General features: G+C 46.7%; 1 protein-coding gene across 4 annotated transcripts; it reads right to left on the bottom strand.

Moving 5' to 3' along the window:
* Nucleotides 1-1,472: 1,472 nt before the first annotated feature.
* On the bottom strand, nucleotides 1,473-16,448 carry LOC310666706 (synergin gamma-like). 4 transcript variants are annotated; one of them, XM_083417979.1, is made up of 7 exons: nucleotides 16,373-16,448; nucleotides 13,665-13,719; nucleotides 7,914-7,964; nucleotides 6,667-6,763; nucleotides 5,148-5,308; nucleotides 3,752-3,865; nucleotides 1,473-2,571 (listed from the first exon to the last, which is right to left on the bottom strand). In XM_083417979.1, the coding sequence occupies exons 1-7, from the start codon at nucleotides 16,408-16,410 to the stop codon at nucleotides 2,461-2,463; spliced, it is 627 nt and encodes a 208-aa protein (XP_083274105.1). In that variant the 5' UTR covers nucleotides 16,411-16,448; the 3' UTR covers nucleotides 1,473-2,460. The 4 variants fall into 4 exon arrangements, with proteins under 4 accessions (XP_083274105.1, XP_083274106.1, XP_083274107.1 ...); XM_083417980.1 differs by lacking the exon at nucleotides 16,373-16,448 and adding an exon at nucleotides 14,872-15,015; XM_083417981.1 differs by lacking the exon at nucleotides 7,914-7,964.
* Nucleotides 16,449-17,637: the final 1,189 nt, after the last annotated feature.

The raw sequence follows: 17,637 nt of genomic DNA, 5'->3' as shown, positions 1-17,637 counted from the left end.
CCAGTGCTAGTAGATAAATAGGTACCGCTGTGGCAGGTAGGTAAACGGTGTTTCCGTGCGCTCTGGTTTCCGTCACGGTGTCCCGTTGCGCCAGAAGCAGTTTAGTCATGCTGCCGACATGACCCGGAAAGCTGTCTGTGGACAAACGCCGGCTCCCTCGGCCAGAAAGCGAGATGAGCGCCGCAACCCCATAATTGCCTTTGACTGGACTTAAACCATCCAGGGGTCCTTTACCTTTACCTTTTTTCACATTAAAAAAACGACCATAATAGTTGTCGTTGTTAAATTTATTGCCTTCCCTTCACTGGCAGGTCCCAGGGTGGGTTACATCAGCTTAAAATGCAGAATTAAAAACTGTTGAAACATTACAGTCAGAGGAATACGGTGGGTCCTGAAAACTCACATCTCAGGTGTTCAAGGCTTGTTTAAAGAGGAGCATTTTCAGTGTTTAAGGGTAAAGGTAAAGGGACCCCTGACCATTAAGTCCAGGCGTGACCGACTCTGGGGTTGTGGCGCTCATCTCGCTTTATTGGCCGGAGCGGTACCTATTTATCTACTTGCACTTTGACGTGCTTTTGAACTGCTAGGTTGGCAGGAGCAGGGACTGAACAATGGGAGTGTTGAATAGTGGGTAGACATGACAGACACAGCGATTTCTCCAAAGCAGCTCTTTATTTTGTAAGCTGGAACAGAACTGAACAGGAAACAGCTCAGCCGGCCTGCTTTTATAGGAGCCGGCTTGTCAACATTGTAGCAACAACCCAGGGTTTCCCACCTAAAATAACTGACGTGGACCTGAGTGAAAACTATCTACAGTATCCCCCTGCTGGCCCAGGTTGAGAACTTCAGTACATAACAGGGAGCTCACCCCATCGCGGGGATTCGAACCGCCAACCTTCTGATCGGCAAGTTCTAGGCTCTGTGGTTTAACCCACAGTGCCACCCGCGTCCCTTTTTCAGCGTTTACTGAAAGCTGAATAATGAAGGTGCCAGGCACACTTCTGTGGAGCACAAATGCATTGCAGCATGAAAGTAGAAGAACACCCTTAACAGCCACAATAAGCTTTGGCAGCACATCTTAGCCTATGAGATGCCTGGGGGAAAACACAATTCTCTAACTGGCATTGAAAAGATCTTTTTTACCTTTCATTTTCTTCTGGGGGCACTGCATCCTCAATATTCCCCTATCCCCCTTCCTGCTTCCCTCCCTCCCTCAGTCTGCTGCCTCCCCCCAGCTGGGCGCCACCCTCTGTTTCCTGCTTGCCTCCCAGAGGAGCAAGGGGGCACATCTGAGTGTGCAGCATGTCTGTCCCCTGCCTGGCTGCCCATTCCTCCTTTACCCACTTCCTTCCTTGATCTGTGTGGCTTGGCAGGGAGCTGCCCAGCAGGAGCACACAGGCAGGCAGGCAGGCCAACCAGCCAGCAGAACTAGTATTAGGTTCATCAATTGACTTGCACACAGAGCACCTATATTAATAAAATGGAACAATACATTTAATTAGTAAAATAAAAGACTGCTTGCATTTTACAGTATTTCCTTAGGCCTCTTTACCCTCACATTTCAGGCTACGGACCTGCATTAAGACTTTATTTGGCGATACTGGTTGCAAATGTCATGCTACATACTTAAGTGCAAGGCTAATTCAATTCAGTCGGACCAAAGTAAGATGGCATAAAATTGGCAATGGAGCAAAGGTACCAGGGATGTAAATCGTGGCTGCCCGCATCAGGTCTCACACTGCTAAGCCCTAGCCCAGTCTGGTGACCACCAGGAGTTTTAAACTACAGTACAACTCCCATCACTCTCAGCCAGCATGGCCGTATGGTTCTGGAGCTGATGGGAGTTGTAGTGTAAAACTTCTGGTGGTCACCAGGCTGATAATAATTTTTATTAATTTTCAATTAGCATCCAATAACAGCCTCATCGTAACAATACCAAATTATAATACAACTACTAATACCAATCATTCAAATACTGAATTATATATTGTAGTCCAAAACATCTGGCAGATGTTTAGTTGGGTGGGCAAAAAAGGTCATAGCAGATCCAAAAAGCTGTCACTTGAGGTAGAAACTTCACCAACAACATCAATCATGCAAAAAGATTCTGTGTAGTCCCACTGACGCTCACAGAGATGAACCACCACTGATTTAGTCTGGATGCAAACCACAGAATACAGATAGAGAAGTGCTCAAAATAAATTAGAAAACAGGTTGTTCCTGGGCACATTTTAAAGCATCCTAAAAAAACAAGATTGTTTTGATGAACAGAAAGACACAAGTCTGGTTTCACACAATCTTGTTTTGTCTCTCCAAAGATACTTCCCACCAGCAATGAAGCCTTGGGAGATGATCCTGTAGCCTTCTGAAAGTCTCTGTTTGTGTCTCCAGATCTTCTTAACCTCCAAAGAAACTGACGACTGGAGTACATTCAGAAAATTTGGGGGGGGGGTGAGAGAATCACGTCCCTCCTGGCAAAGTGGCCTCCACACAGTTCAGCCAGAAATTGGCACAGCTGGCATGATAACAATTACCTTCATACATTATAGGATCTGAGTTTCCAGAACTCACCTGGGAAGGCAAAGAAAAATAAATAAGGCCTTTTCGGTCATGGCTCCCTGTCTGCACGATACCCTTCCCACTGTAATCCACCTGAAACCTTCATTAAGATCTTTTCAATGCCAGTTAGAGAATCGTGTTTTCCCCCAGGCATCTCATAGACTAAGATGTGCTGCCAAAGCTTATTGTGGCTGTTAAGGGTGTTCTTCTGCTTTCATGCTCAATGCATTTGTACCCCACAGAAGTGTGCCTGGTACCTTCATTCTTCAGCTTTCAGTAAATGCTAAAATTCTCTTTAAACAAGCCTTGAACACCTGAGATGTGAGTTTTCAGGACCCACCGTATTCCTCTGACTGTAATGTTTCAACAGTTTTTAGTTCTGCATTTGAAGCTGATGTAACCCACCCTGGGACCTGCCAGTAAAGGGAAGGCAATAAATTTAACAACGACAACTATTATGGTCATTTTTTTAATGTGGATAAAGGTTAAGGTAAACGACCCCTGGACGGTTAAGTCCAGTCAAAGGCGATTGTGGGGTTGCGGCACTCATCTCGCTTTCAGGCCTAGGGAGCCGGCATTTGTCCACAGACAGCTTTCCAGGTCATACGGCCAGCATGACTAAACTGCTTCTGGCACAATGGGACACCGTGACAGAAACCAGAGCACACGGAAACACCGTTTACCTTCCCACTGCAGCGGTACCTATTTATCTTCTTGCACTGGTGTGCTTTCGAACTGCTAGGTTGGCAGAAGCAGGGACTGAGCAACGGGAGCTCACCCCGTTGTGGGGATTTGAATCGCTAACCTTCTGACTGGTGAGCCCAAGAGGCTCAGTGGTTTAGACCACAGCGCCACCGTGTCCCTTACATTTGGATAACAAGCAACTAAAATACTACTACCAAACAGTAGTAGTCGTGACGGTGATAAGAATAGACATGATTATTATAATCACATCCCAACCTTTTTTCCCAAGGAGCTGAAGGCAGTGTACATGGTTCTCCTCACTTAATACCCACAACAACCCTGTGAGGTAATTTGGCGGAAAGGCAGCAACTAGCCAAGCTTCATGGCTGAGTGGAGATTCAACCCTGCTCTCCTAGGTCCCTAGTCTGGCACTTTTAACACCAGCATCTAGAGGACCACAGACTCCCCATTCCATGTGTGAAACAAATTTAAAAATGAATAAGCTCACCTGGGGCTCCCGCTTCACCTCAGTTAGGCAAACCCCACAGACTGGTTCGGGTGCTAGGCCAGAAGCTGACAAGCGAGAGTCACTTTCACCAGACGGCTCCAGCAGGGTAACATTCTGTAAGCAAAGTCAACATGGGGGGGCACCCAAAGTGTCAGAACCTGACTTTCTCTCCCCCACAGCCCAAATCAGCGACCCAGGCACTTGGTCAAGGATCAGAACTCTGAAGAGGCATGCTGCCAGAATAAGCAATGCTGAGAGAGATGGTGAAGAAGGTTGTAGCTCATTAGCTGAGCACTTGCTTTGCATGCAGAAGGTCCCGGGTTCAATCCTCACCATCTCCAGGTAGGCTGGGAAAGACTCCCTGCCTGAAACCCCAGAGAGCTGCTGCCAGTCAGTGTAAACAGCACTGAGCTTGATAGACCAAGAGTCAGATTCAGCACAGTGAATGGCTGTAGCTCAGTGGCAGGACACCTGCTTTGCATGCAGAAGGTCCTGGGTTCAATCTCAGAATTTCCAGGTTGGGGTGGGAATGTCCCCTTGCCTGAAATCCTGGAGAGCTGCTGCCAGTCAGTGTGGGCAATACTGAGCTAGACGGACCAGTACTTTAATGAAAGGCCATGTACCCAGAAGAACAGAATGATCCGATGGTGTGGACATTCTTGAGCTAGATGACCCAGTTCTGTTTGACAGCTTTCTATCTTCCTAAAGGACAAATAAATAAGCTGCTGCTTATTTCACCGCCGGAATGATGACACCATTTCCCAGAGTGCCATTGACTAGCCTCAGGAAGCCAAATAAATACAGACCCAGTTTTGACAGTCCCAGATCTACAGAAGCCATTCCAGTTTCTGATTGGATCCCAGAATGTCCTGCTGTTCCTTAAGACATCCCTGTTTTCATTGGAGAATTGTTGGAGGGTATGTAAACAAGCTGTCATCAGAGAGAAACCCACTAAATAAGCCAAGCAGAGGGAGAGGTGAGGTCAGCGCTAGCCCTTACTTTTCATGTATCCACTAAGACATCCTTAAAGGCAAAGGTAAAGGGACCCCTCACCATTAGGTCCAGTCGTGGCTGACTCTGGGGTTTTGGTGCTCATCTCACTTTATCGGTCGAGGGAGCCGGTGTACAGTTTCCGGGTCATGTGGCCAGCATGACTAAGCCTCTTCTGGCGAACCAGAGCAGCGAACGGAAACGCCGTTTACCTTCCCGCCGGAGTGGTACCTATTTATCTACTTGCACTTTGACGTGCTTTCGAACTGCTAGGTTGGCAGGAGCTGGGACCGAGCAATGGGAGCTCACCCCGTCGCAGGGATTTGAACCGCCGACCTTCTGATCAGCAAGTCCTAGGCTCCGTGATTTAACCCACAGCGCCACCCGCGTCCCAAGACGCCCTTACCAGCATCTGGAATACAGAATGGCCAAAGGCGAGAAAGGACAGGAGGTTGTTCCAGGCCAGATCCACCTTGCGCAGGCAATGCAGCAGGGCTTCGCTCTCCGCTCTCCGAGCCTTCATCCCTTCTTCCAAGCGCTTGGAGACCCGGTACACTTCCGACAACCCTGGATGCAATAAAAGAAACAGCAAGGAAAGTCGCCCTCTGCAGCTGTTGGGATATAGATTTGCACGTGCACAAGCATAAACCGGTGGAGTGGAGTTACTTAGAAAAGAATTAGTGAGGGAGGATATCACCTCTGAGGGTTCAAGTCACATATTGCAAGCCTTGCTGCAACAGCCACTTCCCAAAGGCCACTGTTTTGTGGGTGAGATCCAGCTTGCCTATCAGCAAATTTAGGCTGCCAGTGGCTCATCTAGGCTAGCATCCTGCTCTCACAGTGGGCAACCAGATGCCCATTATGGGATGCCCCCAAGCAGGACCCAAGCACAAGAATCCCCTCTCCTCCTGCACGGCGGTGTAGCATTGGGGAGGGGCTACAGGGGTGGTTGCAAATTTGTTAGGGGCGCAAAATTTCAACACCTGGTGCTGTCTCAATACAGCTGTCCAGAAAGGTAAAGGACCCCTGAACGGATAAGTCCAGTCAAAGGCGACTATGGGGTTGCGGCACTCAGCTCGCTTTCAGGCCTAGGGAGTCAGTGTTTGTCTGCAGACAGCTTTCCAGGTCATGCGGCCAGCATGACTGAACCGCTTCTGGTGCAATGGATACCGTGACATAAACCAGAGCGCATGGAAACGCCGTTTACCTTCCCGCCGCAGTGGTACCTATTTATCTACTTGCACTGGTGTACTTTCAAACGGCTAGGCTGACAGGAGCTGGAACAGAGCAACGGGAGCTCACTCCGTCATGGGGATTCAAATCGCCAATCTTCTGATCAGCAAGCTCAAGAGTCTCAGTGGCTTAGACCACAACGCCACCCACATCCCTTTTTTCTTCTTCTTACAGCTGTGCACTTCCCTCGCTGGGGGTCTAATGAAAATGGCTTCTCCATGTGAACCAGGAAGTGACCTCTCCAGTCAATGGAAACGACTCTTCTTATCTCTACAGCTGCAATCTCCTGGGTGGCGCGAATGCAGTTGAGCATATTCCATCCTTTTCCGTCCATTTCCCTCCCTTCCCTCCACGTGGCCCTGGGCCTTGGCAACCCACGCTACGTCACTGCTCTTGAGCTTTCCAGCAGCTGTTATTCGTTGTCTGCAACCATGAAGGCAGAGCATAAGCATTTGTTAGCCTTTTCCATGAATTTGTCTATTTTTTTTTAAAGCTATCCAAGTTTCTCGGCCCCCACTGCCTCCCGTGGCAGCGAGTTCCATAACTGTGTGAAGTACTGCCTTTTGTCTATCTCAAATCTTCCAATATTCAGCTTCACTGAATGGCTCCCCAAGTTCCGGAAAAGGGAGACCGATAGGCAGTAGAAGTTGTGACACTGGGCCTTTTTTTATAGGCACAAATCCATACCATACCCAGCATATATGCAGTCCCTGGTGCAGACAGCAGCACCTCGCTGCACACAGATGGCTGACTGATGCCTGCGAGGATTTCATTGGCATTGCTGAATACCTGCAAGGGAAAGAGGGAGAGAGAAACTGCAACCAAAGTCCTTGGTATGTTCATCTCTGCACACCAGAGCTGGATCACTAGCAACAGCAAACTCTGAAGTGCAGGCAGTCGTCACAGCAATCCAAACAGCAACACTCCTAAGATAATGTGACAAAAGTGAGCTTTTGAACCATGCAGACATTGTAGTTTCAATAGAAAGTCAGCTTTCTCCCTTATTCCTGCATTGCTTAATATCCAACCCGATGAAGAGTTCTGCTGGACTCAGAAGCTTGCTAGCTACTGCATGACGTTTTGGCATCTTTAAAAATAAAGGTTTCTTTTTTTTTCTTTTTTTCTCCCCAAAATAAAAGTGGCAGTTTTAGCCCTTAGCCACACATGCTAATACCCTACCCCTGCCTCCTCTTCCTTTATTTTGGGTGCTTCCAGACAGCTGCTGCTTTAGCAGAGGATCGAACAGGCATATCAGCAGATTCAGCTTGTGCTACTGAAGTGAACTCTGCACCAAACTCTCTTCTCCCTCAAAATAAAAATAACACTTTTTTGCAGTAAGGAAAGTGATGGGGAAATGCACAGAAAAAGCACGGGGCAAGAATTGCTTGGTGCAACATCTTATAACCACCCCACCAAAAAATCAGAATGAACGCTCAGTAGAGAGGATTGCCCGGAAGCAATTTAGGGACACTTTTCTCTAAGTAAAGTTAAATTTGCCTCATTCCCTTAAGGCAACTGCCTTGAGGGCTAGAAGCTTTGCCAAAAGTGGGGGAAGCAACAAAGGTTTTTCCCCACTTTGTAAAGTGAGCTAGTTTCTGCACTCTCAGACACCCTCCTCCATCCTCTATTCAGTCAAGAAAGAAGCATTATCAGAATTCAAATGCCCATCGCAGCCAGACAAAGACACTCAAGGAGTTTCCAGAGCGGGTGTTTGTGTGTCCTATGGAGAGTCCAGGTGAAGAGGCTACATGTTTCACAGGTGTGCCGAGTCTGGAAATTCTGGTGCATCCCTGTGTGCTCACAGGAGCCTTCAGGGCTCTACAGACTGTGCTGCTTTAACTAAACCCAAGCATTCAAAGAGGGAGGAGCAGCTATGGCTCAATGGCAGAGCACACATTCTGCCTGCACTACAGACCACACCATGTTTAGTCTCTGGTACCCTCAGCTGAAAGGATCTCAGGAAGCAAGGGATAGGAAGGATCTTCATCTCCTGGAAAGGAAAACCGCTGCTAATCTGGATGATTCAGCTAGATGGACCAATGGTCAGGTTCAACATTAGACAGATTGTTCATGGGGCAGGGTGTGTCCTGGGGAGAGTCTCAAAGGCCATACAGTAGTGCATTGGGTTACAGACACTTCAGGTTACAGATGCTTCAGGTTACAGACTCCGCTAACCCATAAATAGTACCTCGGGTTAAGAACTTTGCTTCAGGATGAGAACGGAAATCGGGCAGCGGTGGCGCAGTGGCAGCAGGAGGCCCCATTAGCTAAAGTGGTACCTCAGGTTAAGAACAGTTTCAGGTTAAGAAGGGACCACCAGAACGAATTAAGTTCTTAACCCAAGGTACCACTGTATATTATTATTATATATATATATATATATATGCAGGTTTTGGTGTCCTCGGGTGTCTTCCCGTGTAAAAGTTGGGGTGTCTAGGCGACGTTTCGACGAGGTCTCACTCGTCATCTTCAGGCTGGTGCTTTCGGCTTCTTGTTACTGGAACAGAGCAGGATCTCAGTGTTTGAGTTCCTATAAATACTGTTGAGGAGGTGTGGTGTATAGCCTCCAATGTTCTGGGCAGAGAGGAGGTTCCCAGGCTAGTGTGCCTTTTCTTCTTTTGTTCCTTAATTACTTGAGGGATATCTTGAGTGATTTCTTGAGTGATTTCCTGAATCCCACTTAGGTGGGTCATTAGGTGTGGATTAGTTGCTAAAGCCTTCGTGTCTTGAACTCTTGAACTTTGTGAAGAGTTTTTCTGAGAAGATGGCTGTACTGCACTTGGTTGTGCTCTGGCTTGGCTTCGTGTATAGGGGCGAGCTGTGGTTTTGTGGCCTGTGCCAGCCAGATCTGTGTAGGGATTGCAGGGGGGTGCAGCATCCGGAGGTGCCACCCTGGTTTGGCTACTGGATGGTGTCTGTAATTTATCTGTGGAGAGGGTCTGGGTTTGGGTCTGGTGTGGTTGATTGGTGATGGCGTTCTGTGTGCCTCTGGATCTGGTGTCAGATTTTGTGGGGAGGGCTAATTTCCAGATGTCTGGCAAGCGGGATGTGTCGTCACGCTTGTTCATGTTGTGAGGGTGTTTCTCTATCTCGATGGCTTCCATGATTATTCTCTTGTGGTGATGTTCCATGTTAAAGAGCAATTTGGAATCTGCAAAATTAATTTCGTGTCCTGTTTCTTTCATGTGTTGGAAAAGAGAGGAAGTTTTTTCTTCTTTTTTGACGGCATTCTTGTGTTCTGCGATACGTGCATTTATTCGTCTGTTTGTTTGTCCAATGTACGTGGCTGGGCAGACTTTGCAGGGTATTTCATAGACCCCTTGGTTTTCCAACTGAATTTTATCCTTGGGGTTTCTGAGGATATTGGCTATTTTTTGGTTGGTGCAAAAGGCTGTTTTGATATTGTGTTTATGGAGGATTTTGCTAATTTTATCTGTAGTGCCCTTGATATAAGGAAGGAGGGCTATGCCATTGTTTTCTTCTGTGTCTTGGTTTTTGGGGGGTGTTTCTTTTTGGATTAGCTTCGTAACCCTGTTTTGCTGGTATCCATTGGCAATTAACACATTTGAGAGATTCTGTAACTCAGTTGTCAAGTGGTCTTCGTCAGCCAGGCGTTTGGTTCTGGAGATGAGAGTCTTGGCTACGGAGTTTATTTGTGCAGGGTGGTGGTGTGATTGTGCATGTAAGTAGCGGTTGGTGTGTGTTTTTTTCCGGTAGATAGTGTGTCCTAGGGAGCCATCAGGTTTTTTGTAGATTAGGACGTCAAGGAAGGGAAGTTGGTTGTTGGCTTCTATTTCCATAGTGAATTGTATTTTGGGGTGTAGGCTGTTGAGATGTGTGAGGAAGCTATCCAGTTTTTCCTTCCCGTGTGGCCAAATTACAAAGGTATCGTCAACATATCTGAGCCAAAGTTTGGGTTTGTGTTCTGACTTGTCTAAAGCATTGGTTTCAAAGTGTTCCATGTACAGGTTAGCGATGACCGGTGAGAGGGGTGATCCCATAGGTGCTCCTTCTATCTGTTTGTATCTTTGTCCATTGTGGATGAAGTACGTGTTGGTTAGGCAGTGGTTGGTCAGGTCCAAGATGTATTCGGGGGGATTGTATTTGTTTTGATATATATATATGCTTTCGTAGATTTTCACGGGTACAGGAATGCAGGTTTTGGTGTCCTCGGGTGTCTTCCCGTGTAAAAGTTGGGGTGTCTAGGCGACGTTTCGACGAGGTCTCACTCGTCATCTTCAGGCTGGTGCTTTCGGCTTCTTGTTACTGGAACAGAGCAGGATCTCAGTGTTTGAGTTCCTATAAATACTGTTGAGGAGGTGTGGTGTATAGCCTCCAATGTTCTGGGCAGAGAGGAGGTTCCCAGGCTAGTGTGCCTTTTCTTCTTTTGTTCCTTAATCCTCAAATGTGTTAATTGCCAATGGATACCAGCAAAACAGGGTTACGAAGCTAATCCAAAAAGAAACACCCCCCAAAAACCAAGACACAGAAGAAAACAATGGCATAGCCCTCCTTCCTTATATCAAGGGCACTACAGATAAAATTAGCAAAATCCTCCATAAACACAATATCAAAACAGCCTTTTGCACCAACCAAAAAATAGCCAATATCCTCAGAAACCCCAAGGATAAAATTCAGTTGGAAAACCAAGGGGTCTATGAAATACCCTGCAAAGTCTGCCCAGCCACGTACATTGGACAAACAAACAGACGAATAAATGCACGTATCGCAGAACACAAGAATGCCGTCAAAAAAGAAGAAAAAACTTCCTCTCTTTTCCAACACATGAAAGAAACAGGACACGAAATTAATTTTGCAGATTCCAAATTGCTCTTTAACATGGAACATCACCACAAGAGAATAATCATGGAAGCCATCGAGATAGAGAAACACCCTCACAACATGAACAAGCGTGACGACACATCCCGCTTGCCAGACATCTGGAAATTAGCCCTCCCCACAAAATCTGACACCAGATCCAGAGGCACACAGAACGCCATCACCAATCAACCACACCAGACCCAAACCCAGACCCTCTCCACAGATAAATTACAGACACCATCCAGTAGCCAAACCAGGGTGGCACCTCCGGATGCTGCACCCCCCTGCAATCCCTACACAGATCTGGCTGGCACAGGCCACAAAACCACAGCTCGCCCCTATACACGAAGCCAAGCCAGAGCACAACCAAGTGCAGTACAGCCATCTTCTCAGAAAAACTCTTCACAAAGTTCAAGAGTTCAAGACACGAAGGCTTTAGCAACTAATCCACACCTAATGACCCACCTAAGTGGGATTCAGGAAATCACTCAAGAAATCACTCAAGATATCCCTCAAGTAATTAAGGAACAAAAGAAGAAAAGGCACACTAGCCTGGGAACCTCCTCTCTGCCCAGAACATTGGAGGCTATACACCACACCTCCTCAACAGTATTTATAGGAACTCAAACACTGAGATCCTGCTCTGTTCCAGTAACAAGAAGCCGAAAGCACCAGCCTGAAGATGACGAGTGAGACCTCGTCGAAACGTCGCCTAGACACCCCAACTTTTACACGGGAAGACACCCGAGGACACCAAAACCTGCATATATATATATATATATATATATATGAAAAATCTCAAAGTGGTTTACAGCATATTAAAACATCAATAAAACAATCCAGAATCAAACATTTCTGAAGAAAGTCAAATAAAGAGTATGCAGGCAAAACAACCTAATTAACAGAAAACTAAAATATTATTCTAATGATTTCAAAATAAAGCATTACAAAGGTGGTCAACTACAGAATACATATTTAACGCAAACAAAGTTAACAACAACAAGAAAAGATTAAATGTTTCAAAAAACACACAACAGGACTTGAGGGCCACATTCAGCCCCTGGTCCAGTCCATCATTCAGAAACTGGTTTTGGGAAAAGCAAATATTTAGCCAAAGAAGAGTTGGAAAACCAGTTTTGCCTTGGCTGCATCTGTTGAATGTGCAGGAATTAAACAGAGATTTGAGGGAGGCTTTTAAAAAATCCTCTCTTAGGGCTTCAAGCAAACCCAAAATTAATATTTCTCCAATCCTTTGGTTCCTATATAAGATGATGAGTGCCTTCTCTCCCTCCAGACTTGATGCTTGCCACCGAGAAGGAAAAACAATACACTTTTCAAACCAGAACCTGGGAGCAAAAACCAAAGTTATGCAACACATAAAGCACACTTCTTTGAAGGGCGCTGAGTCCCCAAGAGAATTGAAACAAATCAAAGGGCTGACCCACATATGCCGGTGCAATGACTACGTTCAACCAGCAGAGGGGGGAAGATGCCAAACACGCCGCCAGGCAGTAAAAAATAATAATCCTGCAGTCAGCATTTGAAAGGTTTTTTTTTGTCCCAGAAGACAGATGGAGTGGAGAAAGTGACAAAGGACAGGGACGAGGAACGCAAAACAGGACATAGGTTTAACTTGTAAGAATAGGAGAGAAGGAAGGCTCAAAACTGTCCATATAAGCCACACCAGGCTAAAAGGTAAAGGACCCTGGACGGTTAAGTCCAGTCAAAGGCGACTATGGGGTTGTGGCGCTCATCTCGCCTTCAGGCCGAGGGAGCCGGTGTTTGTCCACAGACAGCTTTCCGGGTCCTGTGGGCAGCAGGACTAAACCGCTTCTGGCGCAATGGGACACCATGACGGAAACCAGAGCGCACGGAAATGCTGTTTACCTTCCCGCCACAGTGGTACCTATTTATCTACTTGCACTGGTGTGCTTTCGAACTGCTAGGTTGGCAGGGGCTGGGACAGAGCAACGGGAGCTCACCCTGTCACAGGGATTTGAACCACTGACCTTCCGATCGGCAAGCTCAAGTGGCTCAGCGGTTTAGACCACAGCGCCACCTGCGTCCCATACCTCCAGGTGTGTCCCCCCAGCTGTTTTGGACTACATCTTCCATCAGCCCCAGTCTGCACAGATGACGATGGTGCTGTTTATTGATTATAGGCTTCTGTTGTTGTTTACTGGGTCTCTTCTGAGGGTTATTCTATGGATTTTATTGTGATGTATTGGTGTTTTCATCTGGCGTTATGCCTTGTGTTCTAAAGAGGCTCTTTATGCAGAAAGCAGTTAATCAATTGAATAAATACTTGCCCGAAGCAGTTGGAGGGCACCAACTTATTTCCAGGGATGCGGGTGGCGGTGTGGGTTAAACCTCAGAGCCTAGGACTGGCTGATCAGAAGATCGGCAGTTCGAATCCCCGCGACGGGGTGAGCTCCCGTTGCTCGGTCCCTGCTCCTGCCAACCTAGCAGTTCGAAAGCATGTCAAAGTGCAAGTAGATAAATAGGTACCGCTCTGGCGGGAAGGTAAACGCTGTTTCCGTGTGCTGCTCTGGTTCTCCAGAAGCGGCTTAGTCCTGCTGGCCACATGACCTGGAAAAACTGTCTGTGGACAAACGCCAGCTCCCTCGGCCAGTAAAGCGAGATGAGCGCCGCAACCCCATGAGTCGGTCACGACTGGACCTAATGGTCAGGAGTCCCTTTACTTTTACCTAACTTATTTCCGCAGGGTGGGGGAGAAGATATGCCTCTGCTTGTAGTGGCAGATCAGTCACCATACCTGGGACGGTAGCCTACTAGCAAATTCAGAAGTGCAGGGTCCCTTAATTATAGCTATGAGAACATTGTGGCTAATAGCCACCAATAGCCTTACCTTATGGATCTGCTGCAAGCATCTCATCAGATGGGCAGCCTCAGAGTTCATCGGCCTTGACAGGAATGAGGAAGAAGTTAAGAGTGATGTAAACTGTAAGTGGTGGCGGGGTTTCACCCACCATTGCCCCTCTTCCTCCTGCCTCTGGCCATGGGCAGGTTAACATAAAATAAGTGCAGCAGCTGAATCTTTCCCCATTTCTTTACCACCATGCCAGGGCAAGCTTTGCCAGCTATATTTCTGGGTGTCGTGCATCTGTTGAAGACACTGGAGGAGTATGAGTTGTAGCTCAGTGGTAGAGCATCTGCCCTGCATGCTCTGCCACTTTTAAAACCATAAGGACCAGAATCTTAATTCATTTTTGGGGGAAGGACGGTAGCTGAATGGTAGAGCATCTGCTTTGCACGCAGAAGGTCCTTGGTTCAAACCCAAAGGGCATCTCCCAGTAGGGCTGGGAATGTCCCCTGTCTGAAACCCTGGACAGTTGCTGCTGCTGCCAGTCAGTGTAGGCAATACTAAGCTAAATGGACCAGTACTTTAATGAAAGGCCATGTACCCAGAAGAACAGAATGATCCGGTTTTCCTGTAGTGAAAAGAAAACCCGAAAGAGTCCACTGGCACCTTTAAGACTGCATCTTGACAAAGCAGGCAGTGGTCCATGTAAGTTTTTTTTCTTACCCAGCAGGTTTGTTAAGCGTTCAAGGAAACACAGGAGTGTGGAGATAAAAACAGCCACTAATTCCCGCTGTTTGCAGCAGACAGACAGCTGAAAGGTGTGCTTTCCCCTCGCTTCTAAACAGCCTGGCTGCTAACTTCACATCTGAGTGTTTAATGCAGCCGGCGCTCAACCTGGCAGTTTCCAGATGTTTTGGCCTGTTGTTCCCATCATCCCTGCCCGAGGGCTAGTGGGCACTGCAATCCAAAACATATGGAGAGCACCAGGTTGGGGAAGGCTGATGTAATTCTTCCACACCCAAAGGGGATCGATTTCTTGGACGTCAGATTGCAGCACTTACTGCTTTTTTAAAAACAAAACAAACAATTAAGCACGGCTTCATGGGTTTTGAGCACACCATACATCCTTATTGCTCTGAATTTCTCTCTCCAGCAGCAGACACACACACACACACACCTGTCAGTCCACCTCGAAACAAAATCCCCAGCTTCTTTAAACTCCTGTAATGTAGGAAAGAAGCCCTTGACCTACCTGGAGAGACAGGTAAGTCCTCTGCAGCTGGAATTCAAAGGTGTTTTCTGGATGAGATATGTGGGCAAGCAAACGACTTTATTCCTTTCTCCAAAGGAAAAGTACTGAACAGGAACCTGGCTGATTCTTTACCGTCTACAGGAAGTTTGCTTTGTGCTACTCCAGAGTCAGCTGACAAACTCTGGATTCTGAGCAGGCAAGTTTTCCCACCTGAGCTCAATGTAATCTCCTGCAGCTCTCAGGCACATTGCAGAGTGAGAGTTCACAAGGCGCCAGGTTTGCCACAACTCAATAAATTCATCCTTCTTGGTAAATTAAGGACAAATCCACACCATAAAATTAAAGCACAAGACTTCTCTCAAACAATTCTGGGAACTGCCGTTTGTTCAAAGTGTTGGAAACTCTAGCTCTGTGAGGAAACTAAAGTTCACAGGATTCTGTCAGGGGAAATCATGTGCTTTAAATGTCTGTTGAATAACTGGAACACTTTAAAACACAATGTAGTGTTTAAGGCTGCATTCTTAACCCTGCTTGACTGGAAGTAAGCTCTCTGAATTCAATAGGACTTACTTTTGAGTAGACATTAGGTTAGGATTGCACTGTTAATGTTTCTCTTTAAAGCACTATAATATAGGCGTGCTTATGTTACTTCTTTTTATATAAACTTCTTCAATATGTTTATTATATTTGGTTTATATAAATATAGGGTTGCCAACAAAGCATTCTGTCTTAAGCAATGGCAACCATGATGCAATCAAGCAGGTAACACATTATCTCCCTGCCAGGAAAAAACTCCCCTGCCTAATTTATTTGTGTTGCTCTGTCTGCTGTTAAGAGGAGGAGGAGCACAGCCAGGATGAAAAGGTGGCAACTTGGGCACAAGAATATAAACCAAAGAGCTCCACTGTGTTTACAGACAGCCAGATGTCTTTCCCGACTAGCTTTAAGAATTCAGACACACAGATAAGCAGCGAAAAAATATTTCCAAAACAGGAAAAGCCTCATATCACCATGTTCACCGTGTTCTGAAAAGCTAAAGCCAAGAATGCGTTTATCTGTTGCTGGTTTTTAACTCTTTTATTTTGCAGCTGTTTTCAGTAGTTTTCAACGTGCTTTTATTACATCATTTAATTTACTAAAAATTGTGTGCTACCTTGAGAGTCCTTGTCCTTAAAGGTGATTTGTACAGGGTGTAAGAAAATAAATAAGAACTACAAAACCTGGTGTAGCGTAGCAGGATGATTGGTGACTCCAGGTGACCAGTTTCTTGAGCATCGATCCTGATTCGTTTTCAGGGAGGTTAGACGATGTTGGCTATTTATTTGCAGTGAGATCGCACGACGTTGGCTGTTTAATGAGATTCATTTTAATTTGTATGTTGGGGAACTTGGATGACATTGCATCAAAACAAGGGTTTTCTCACCATTTCCAGTGCATTTCCCCACGACTTCCATTATTGCAAAAAGTCTAATCTTTTTGTCAGGAAGCGACTGAATCTCACCTGAAAACAGCAACTGTCTGAAAGCAGCCTCCGTTCATCCAGAGATCCGAGTGCTAAACTGGGAGCTCTTTTAAATGACCCCTCTATTCAGCCTCCATCCCGACTTGTTTGAACAAAACTTTATAACATGGTGCTTTAAATGTACAGTGTTTACAAAGACTCCCATTGCTCTGTGTGCGGCAGCTTTGGGGATCCCTTGCCCTAAATCTCTTGCCCACTTTCCATTTCCTTTTAGAGCTCCGATGCGCTCGACTGCCGCATGCAGGATAGACGTCCATCCCGTGTGACATTCCCTGCCATAAGCATCCTGCATACGTTGAAAGGCACAGGAGCCCTGCTGGAGAAAGAAGGTGACAAACCAGGAACAGAATGTTCCCCATGCCGTGCTGCTCCCGGGAGGGCGAGATCATGCCAAGACGTTAATCTTGTTAATCCAAATTGGGAGAGGGGGGAAGGGCGATAGGCAAGGGAGAATAAGCACCAAGCAGTATTATTTCCCCTTTCGTTGCCTTCCTGGGCCCCTTACTGAAGGGTAGAAACCAGGGTCAATTAAAGATCTGTTTTAAACTGGGATGAAACTAAGCTCAAATATATAGCCAGTGGACAGCTCCTTATTGCCTCAGGAGCTCAGTAAGAAAACTGGCCAGATCCGCTGAGGGAAATCTGAGGAGGAGGAACAGATGGCCTAAGCCCTAAGACATCGGTAGGCAAACTAAGGCCTGGGGGCCGGATTTGACCCAATCGCCTTCTAAATCCGGCCCGCAGACAGTCCAGGAATCAGCGTTTTTTTACATGAGTAGAATGTGTGCTTTTATTTAAAATGCATCTCTGGGTTATTTGTGGGGCATAGGAATTCGTTCATTTCCCCCAAAAAAACATAGTCCGGACCCCCACAAGGTCTGAGGGACAGTGGACCGGCCCCCTGCTGAAAAAGTTTGCTGACTCCTGGCCTAAGATGTAGTTTGATCTGCCGCCTCCATTTATTCCATACATTGGGGGGTGAGGAACCTCAGGCCTGGCAGGGAGTCAATGTGGTCCTCCAGGCCTATCTGGCTTTTGGAATGCTCTCCAGGCTACACTCCCTGTCCCCAGGCCCTGTCCTTCACCAGCTTTGCTTCCTACCCGGCCTTGAGTGTTTTTGCCAGGCTGGAATGTGCCCTTGAACTCCCATAATGCCTCCTGCTTGCCTGAACGGCAGAAGGAGCTGTATTTGAGTGCGAGTAGGAACCTGCCTGGTATATATAAGTCAAAACTCATATTTGTTT

This window comes from Podarcis tiliguerta (assembly GCF_965153285.1).
Source record: "Podarcis tiliguerta genome assembly, chromosome: 16".
Lineage (NCBI taxonomy): Eukaryota > Metazoa > Chordata > Lepidosauria > Squamata > Lacertidae > Podarcis > Podarcis tiliguerta.
This window is presented reverse-complemented; position numbering and strand designations above follow the sequence as displayed.

Bases quoted from the DNA above. Each gene is read 5' to 3' on its own strand.
- LOC310666706 (XM_083417979.1), bottom strand. From the start codon at position 16,410: ATGAACGGAGGCTGCTTTCAGACAGTTGCTGTTTTCAG. The intron at 7,965-13,664 runs GTAAGGCTATTG...TTTCCTTTCCAG, and splicing joins GCTTGCAGCAGATCCATAAG to GAGATGAAGATCCTTCCTAT. The intron at 2,572-3,751 runs GTGAGCTTATTC...TTGCCTTCCCAG, and splicing joins AGGTGAAGCGGGAGCCCCAG to GTGAGTTCTGGAAACTCAGA.